The 7,549-nt window shown below is 49.1% G+C and overlaps 4 protein-coding genes and 1 long non-coding RNA gene across 36 annotated transcripts in view; 2 read left to right on the forward strand and 3 right to left on the reverse strand.

Annotated features, from left to right (window-relative positions):
• LOC126987263 (bromodomain-containing protein 7-like) overlaps positions 1-7,549 on the forward strand; it is a 111,076-nt gene that overhangs the window by 45,199 nt on the left and 58,328 nt on the right. The gene's annotated exons all lie outside the window — the stretch shown is intronic.
• LOC126987284 (uncharacterized) overlaps positions 1-7,549 on the forward strand; it is a 116,640-nt gene that overhangs the window by 30,467 nt on the left and 78,624 nt on the right. The gene's annotated exons all lie outside the window — the stretch shown is intronic.
• LOC126987564 (uncharacterized) overlaps positions 1-7,549 on the reverse strand; it is a 32,470-nt gene that overhangs the window by 11,594 nt on the left and 13,327 nt on the right. The gene's annotated exons all lie outside the window — the stretch shown is intronic.
• LOC126987444 (metalloproteinase inhibitor 3-like) overlaps positions 1-7,549 on the reverse strand; it is a 28,944-nt gene that overhangs the window by 11,594 nt on the left and 9,801 nt on the right. The window lies entirely within an intron of this gene.
• LOC126987325 (uncharacterized) overlaps positions 435-7,549 on the reverse strand; it is an 8,311-nt gene continuing 1,196 nt past the window's right edge. Inside the window, exons 1-4 of one of the 19 annotated variants that reach the window (XM_050844251.1) lie at positions 6,997-7,549; positions 6,801-6,899; positions 1,770-2,264; positions 435-1,671 (exon numbers count right to left, since the gene is read on the reverse strand). The exon at positions 6,997-7,549 is cut by the window's right edge and continues 1,180 nt beyond it. In XM_050844251.1, coding sequence (XP_050700208.1) covers positions 1,596-1,671; positions 1,770-2,264; positions 6,801-6,899; positions 6,997-7,451 — 1,125 coding nt within the window. In that variant the 5' untranslated portion in view covers positions 7,452-7,549 and the 3' untranslated portion in view covers positions 435-1,595. The other 18 variants (XR_007740818.1, XR_007740798.1, XR_007740806.1 and 15 more) reach the window with 18 other exon arrangements.

Consider the following 7,549-nt stretch of genomic DNA (forward strand, 5'->3'; position numbering starts at 1 on the left):
TTTAGTCGGCGCAACATCTGTGGTCATATGCCGGAGAGAGACAGAAGAGGAAGGAATTATAGGAGAAGGGAACAGTTGGAAAGTTTCGTTTAGTCGGCGCAACATCTGTGGTCATATGCCGGAGAGAGACAGAAGAGGAAGGAATTATAGGAGAAGGGAACAGTTGGAAAGTTTGGTTTAGTGGGCGCAACATCTGTGGTCATATGCCGGAGAGAGACAGAAGGGGAAGGAATTATAGGAGAAGGGAACAGTTGGAAAGTTTGGTTTAGTGGGCGCAACATCTGTGGTCATATGCTGGAGAGAGACAGAATTGGGGACGGTATTATATGAGAATGGAACAGTTGGAAAGTGTGGTTTAGTTGGCGCAACATCTGTGGTCATATGCGGAGAGAGACAGAAGGGAAGGAATTATAGGAGATGGGAACAGTTGGAAAGTTTCGTTTAGTTGGTGCAACATCTGTGGTCATATGCTGGAGAGAGACAGAAGGGAACAGTTGGAAAGTTTGGTTTAGTGGGCGCAACATCTGTGGTCATATGCCGGAGAGAGACAGAAGGGGAAGGAATTATAGGAGAAGGGAACAGTTGGAAAGTTTGGTTTAGTGGGCGCAACATCTGTGGTCATATGCTGGAGAGAGACAGAAGGGGAAGGAATTATAGGAGAAGGGAACAGTTGGAAAGTTTGGTTTAGTCGGCGCAACATCTGTGGTCATATGCCGGAGAGGGACAGAAGGGGAAGGAATTATAGGAGAAGGGAACAGTTGGAAAGTTTGGTTTAGTCGGCGCAACATCTGTGGTCATATGCCGGAGAGAGACAGAAGGGGAAGGAATTATAGGAGAAGGGAACAGACCCCAGGAGACGGGACACAACCCCCGATTAATACCTGGTACACTGCTGGGTGGACAGGGGCGTAGGGTATCGGAAAAGCCGCCCATATTTTTCCACTCCGCCCGGGAATCGAACCCAGGCTCTCTCGGTTGTGAGCGGAGTGTGCTAACCACTGCACCACGAAGCCCCCCCACACGGCCTCGGGACCACCAGGGAGGCTGTAACAGTGCCGACAACCCCCAAACGCCTTCCCGGGCAAGACTTATACCCCCCTCACCCCACCCACCCTCCGTGACCCCTTGCTTCATGAAGGTCGTTGCGACATATTAACGCACCACCACCATCTCCACCACCAACACACCCTCACCACGTCACTTCTCTTCCACTCCTTTCCTTATCCACTATCCTCTTCTTCCACCTCCTCTTTAATAAGTAGGAAGGAGAAGCTTGTCATTGGAGTGCTTTACAGGCCGCCCAACCTTACCAGGAACAGTAGCCAACCCCTTTTACAGGAATGTTCTTATGTTCTTATGTTCTCACCTCTACCTCTACCTCTAACTTCCCCTTACCTAACCATTTCTCCTCCCAGCTCCCCCCCCACCCCCCATCCCCCAGCCCAGCCCTGCCACACAGACGCCATGGTCCAGACTAAGTGGCTTGTCCTTAACCCTTTGACCGCGGATTTCCTACAAGAAGACCTCACCAAGCTACAGAAATGGAACAAAAAGTGGCTGCTACAATTCAATGAGGAAAAATGTAAAGTCCTGCATCATGGGAGAGGATATCCAGCATACCAATACCACATGGGAAACACTCCACTATCCACCACAGAGGCAGAGAAAGACCTGGGAGTGTATGTTACCAGGCTACCAGTGAAGGGATATCCAGCATACCAATACCACATGGGAAACACTCCACTATCCACCACAGAGGCAGAGAAGACCTGGGAGTGTATGTTACCAGGCTACCAGTGAAGGGATATCCAGCACACCAATACCACATGGGAAACACTCCACTATCCACCACAGAGGCAGAGAAAGACCTGGGAGTGTATGTTACCAGGCTACCAGTGAAGGGATATCCAGCACACCAATACCACATGGGAAACACTCCACTATCCACCACAGAGGCAGAGAAAGACCTGGGAGTGTATGTTACCAGGCTACCAGTGAAGGGATATCCAGCACACCAATACCACATGGGAAACACTCCACTATCCACCACAGAGGCAGAGAAAGACCTGGGAGTGTATGTTACCAGGCTACCAGTGAAGGGATATCCAGCACACCAATACCACATGGGAAACACTCCACTATCCACCACAGAGGCAGAGAAGGACCTGGGAGTGTATGTTACCAGGCTACCAGTGAAGGGATATCCAGCACACCAATACCACATGGGAAACACTCCACTATCCACCACAGAGGCAGAGAAGGACCTGGGAGTGTATGTTACCAGGCTACCAGTGAAAGCCAAATCCGTGCCAATCGCAGAAGACGGGTTAAACCTAAGTGATTCTACATTAATCAGATAGCTCCAAAACGTTGCATTTCAACTCTATAGTTAAAAGTTGAATTAAGTGACGGTCGAGCTTGTTTTTAAAGGAGTCAATCGTGTTACACTGAAGGAAGGCAGGGAGCTTATTCCATTCTCGCACTACAACGTTGGTGAAGAAAAATTTGGTGCAGTCTGAATTTACTTGTCTACATTTGAGGTTTACGCCATTGTTCCTCGTACGCAAAGTGTCATCGATCATAAACAATGTTGATCTGTCTACATTCGTGAAGCCATTAAGTATTTTAAAACAAGGGAGAGAGAGAGAGAGAGAGAGAGAGAGAGAGAGAGAGAGAGAGAGAGAGAGAGAGAGAGAGAGAGAGAGATTGGGTTAACTACAAGATGCTGGACATATACAAGACGCCGAGTACGACATTCTCCAGTATAATTTGTCGATATTCATTAAATCAAATAAATAATTGTCCAAATACATTAAGAAGAAAGAGATATAGGATCGTATTTCAAAACATTTCGTCTCCCAAGTTCACATATTTGACATGGCTTTCGTAGGAGCTGTAGGCCTTTCCAGGGGTAGTTTTATGACCCTGGTGGTAGTTTGACCCTTCCTCTGTGCCATGAACCTAAGAAACACATATTTGACATGGCTTTCGTAGGAGCTGTAGGCTTTTCCAGGGGTAGTTTTATGACCCTGGTGGTAGTTTGACCCTTCCTCTGTACCATGAACCTAAGAAACACATATTTGACATGGCTTTCGTAGGAGCTGTAGGCCTTTCCAGGGGTAGTTTTATGACCCTGGTGGTAGTTTGACCCTTCCTCTGTGCCATGAACCTTAAAAAACACTCATTAAAACAGATTGATCCCCTTTTTGACCTCTAGAAATAGTTGATGTGAGAAGCGGAGGTGTCTTAAAATCCGCCCCATAACCTCCGTGATATCCGCGGGGCACTACACTGGTGGCAGCGGTGGGATAGCCCTCTGGCGTGAGAAAATTAACGGCCACTGCGGAACTCACTTAACACTTAACACTTTATAAAAAACTTACACTACACTGGTAACATGGCCTCTGAGTCACCCGGTATCAGCAGAGGAATGAAGGATAAGACACGGGCAGAGAGGAAGGAGGGGAGGGATGGAGGGTTGGAGGAGGGAGCTAACTACAGGATGCCGGACATATACAACATTCTGGTGACATTTTTGGCAGGCCTCTGCGTCACCCGGTATCAACAGAGGAAGTGAGGGACAAGGCCCGGGCAGAGAGGAAGGAGGGGAGGGATGGGGGGGGGGGGGGGATGCAACCAGCCAACTACAGGATGCTGGGATGCTGTTTTCGAGCGCTTCCTCCTCCTCCGACACCAACTATTTTTTCGAAGTGCCAAAAAGGATCTCTCTCTCTCTCTCTGCTCAAGTGTGTGTGTGTGTGTGTGTGTGTGTGTGTGTGTGTGTGTGTGTGTGTTGAGAGTACCAGGCCTTGTCAAACTACCACAAGAACCACAAAACTACCCAAGGAAACACTCACACAGCCCCTACGAAAGCCTTATCAGCTGTACGTGTGTGTGTGTGTGTGTGTGTGTGTGTGTGTGTGTGTGTGTTGAGAGTACCAGGCCTTGTCAAACTACCACTAGAACCACAAAACTACCCAAGGAAACACTCACACAGCCCCTACGAAAGCCTTACCAGCTGTACGTGTGTGTGTGTGTGTGTGTGTGTTGAGAGTACCAGGCCTTATCAATCTACCACTAGAACCACAAAACTACCCAAGGAAACACTCACACAGCCCCTACGAAAGCCTTACCAGCTGTGTGTGCGTGCGAGGTGTTGAAAGTTAAGTTCCTTGCGGGGTGTTGCGTGGCGCCGGGCGTGAGGGCCAAGAATAGTTGAAGACATCATCCACACTTGAGCCCCGAGGAGAGGAGGAGGAGGAGGAGGAGGAGGAGGATAGGAAAGAGATGAAGAAGAAGGAAGGGAAGGAGGGAGGAGGTGATGAGATAGGAGGAGGAGAAGAAGGAGGAGGTGGTTAGGGCTGGGAAGTGGACGTCTAATGGGTCATCTCCTCCTCCTCCTCCTCCTCGTCCTCCTCCTCCTCCTCCTCGTCCTCCTCCTCCTCCTCCTCGTCCTCCTCCTCCTCCTCCTCGTCCTCCTCCTCCTCTTCCTCTTCCTCTTAATGTGTCATCTCTTGTCGAAGTTGCGTAAGTTTTTTTTAGTTTAATTTTGTTTGTTTTGTTTGTTTGTTAGTGTCTCTCTCTCTCTCTCTCTCTCTCTCTCTCTCTCTCTCTCTCTCTCTCTCTCTCTCTCTCTCTCTCTCTCTCTCTCTCTCTCTCTCTCTCTCTCTCTCTCTCTCTCTCTCTCTCTCTCTCATACATCGCGGTATGAGAGAGAGAGAGAGAGAGAGAGAGAGAGAGAGAGAGAGAGAGAGAAAGAGAGAGAGAGATAGCCTTGAAGAAAGTTTTGTACACAGCGTTTGACACTTTCTCCTCCTCCTCCTCCTCCTCCTCCTCCTCCTCTTCTTCCATGTCTCCTCCTCCTCCTCCTCCTCCTCCTCCTCCTCCTCCTCCTCCTTCCTCTTCACCTACAGCTTGCATTATCCACTTTCTCCTCCTCCTCCTCCTCCACCACCTCCATTCCTCCTCCTCTTCCTCCTCCACCTCTATTCCTCCTCCTCTTCCTCCTCCATGTCTCCTCCTCTTCCACCTCTATTCCTCCTCCTCCTCCTCCTCCTCCTCCACCTCTATTATTCCTCCTCCTCCTCTCTCTCTCTCTCTCTCTCTCTCTCTCTCTCTCTCTCTCTCTCTCTCTCTCTCTCTCTCTCTCTCTCTCTCTCTCTCTCTTGTTGCCGACTAAACAACCTCTATTCCTCTCTCTCTCTCTCTCTCTCTCTCTCTCTCTCTCTCTCTCTCTCTCTCTCTCTCTCTCTCTCTCTCTCTCTCTCTCTCTCTCTCTCTCTCTCTCTCTCTCTCTCTCTCTCTCTCTCTCTCTCTCGAACTACCCAGAGTTACACACACACACACACACACACACACACACACACACACACACACACACACACACACACACAGGGACAGAGAGAGAGAGAGAGAGAGAGAGAGAGAGAGAGAGAGAGAGAGAGAGAGGATCAAATCTGGGCCAGCTCTCTTCAAATTTATGTATGTAGATTAAGCATTCCTGTGTATGTGTGTGTGAGTGTGTGTGTGTGTGTGTGTGTGTGTGTGTGTGTGTGTGTGTGTGTGTAATTCACCAAGGTCTGGGGATCGCTAACCAATTCCCTCCTCTCCTCCACCTCCTCCTCCTCCTCTTCCTCTTCCTCTCCACCTACAGCTTTCCTCCTCCTCCTCCTCCACGGCTCCACAGCAGGCAACCTCGTAATGAGCCAATAGGTTTTCTGTTGCCCGTCATTCCATGTTTCCGTGTTTCCTTCCCTCCATCATCCATGTGACGGCTGACCTCACACCCACACACCCGGGAGGCGGGACACACTGTTAGCTCGGTATTACAAGACACCTTCGCTTCAACCATCAACTATTTTTAAAGGTCACAGAGGGAGGCAATCGGGTTCTAATGAGTGTTTCTTTAGGCTCACGGTACAGAGGAAGGGTCAAACTACCACCAGGGTCAAAAAACTACCCCTGGAAACGCCCAAAAGTCCTAGGAAAGCCTTGTCAAATATGTGTTTCTTTAGGTTCACGGTACAGAGGAAGGGTCAAACTACCACCAGGGTCAAAAAACTACCCCTGGAAACGCCCAAAAGTCCTAGGAAAGCCTTGTCAAATGGGTGAACTTAAGCGACAAAATTTCGCATATCGGCATCCAACCTCATATATTTGACAAGGCTTTCGTAGGAGTTGTGGGCATTTCCAGGGGTAGTTTTATGACCCTGGTGGTAGTGTGACCCTTCCGCTGTACCGTGAACCTAAGGAAACACTAATTAGAACCCAACTGACCCCCTCTTTGGCCTTTTGAAATAGTTGATGTGAAAAGTGAAGGCGTCTGACAATACCCTTCCTTCAAATCAACTCTTTTCTGAGGCCGTAGAGGAGATCAATTGGATTCTAATGAGTGTTTTACAAGGTTCATGGTACAGAAGCTTTATCAACCTACCATCTGGGTCACAAAACTACCCAAGGAAATGCTCACAACTCCTAAGAAATCCTTGTCAAATGTGTGCGCTTGGGGGATCAAAATGTTTAACCCCTTAACCGCGGATTTCCCACAAGAAGACCTCACCAAGCTACAGGAATGGAACAAAAAGTGGCTGCTACAATTCAATGAGGAAAAATGTAAAGTCCTGCACCTTGGGAGGGGATATCCAGCACACCAATACCACATGGGAAACACTCCACTATCCACCACAGAGGCAGAGAAGGACCTGGGACTATATGTTACCAGGCTACCAGTGAAGGGATATCCAGCACACCAATACCACATGGGAAACACTCCACTATCCACCACAGAGGCAGAGAAAGACCTGGGAGTGTATGTTACCAGGCTACCAGTGAAGGGATATCCAGCACACCAATACCACATGGGAAACACTCCACTATCCACCACAGAGGCAGAGAAAGACCTGGGAGTGTATGTTACCAGGCTACCAGTGAAGGGATATCCAGCACACCAATACCACATGGAAACACTCACTATCCACCACAGAGGCAGAGAAAGACCTGGGAGTGTATGTTACCAGGCTACCAGTGAAGGGATATCCAGCACACCAATACCACATGGGAAACACTCCACTATCCACCACAGAGGCAGAGAAAGACCTGGGAGTGTATGTTACCAGGCTACCAGTGAAGGGATATCCAGCACACCAATACCACATGGGAAACACTCCACTATCCACCACAGAGGCAGAGAAAGACCTGGGAGTGTATGTTACCAGGCTACCAGTGAAGGGATATCCAGCACACCAATACCACATGGGAAACACTCCACTATCCACCACAGAGGCAGAGAAAGACCTGGGAGTGTATGTTACCAGGCTACCAGTGAAGGGATATCCAACACACCAATACCACATGGGAAACACTCCACTATCCACCACAGAGGCAGAGAAAGACCTGGGAGTGTGTGTTACCAGGCTACCAGTGAAGGGATATCCAGCACACCAATACCACATGGGAAACACTCCACTATCCACCACAGAGGCAGAGAAAGACCTGGGAGTGTATGTTACCAGGCTACCAGTGAAAGCCAAATCCGTACCAATTGCAGCGG

Source organism: Eriocheir sinensis, chromosome 6 (genome assembly GCF_024679095.1).
Source record: "Eriocheir sinensis breed Jianghai 21 chromosome 6, ASM2467909v1, whole genome shotgun sequence".
NCBI classification, from domain to species: domain Eukaryota; kingdom Metazoa; phylum Arthropoda; class Malacostraca; order Decapoda; family Varunidae; genus Eriocheir; species Eriocheir sinensis.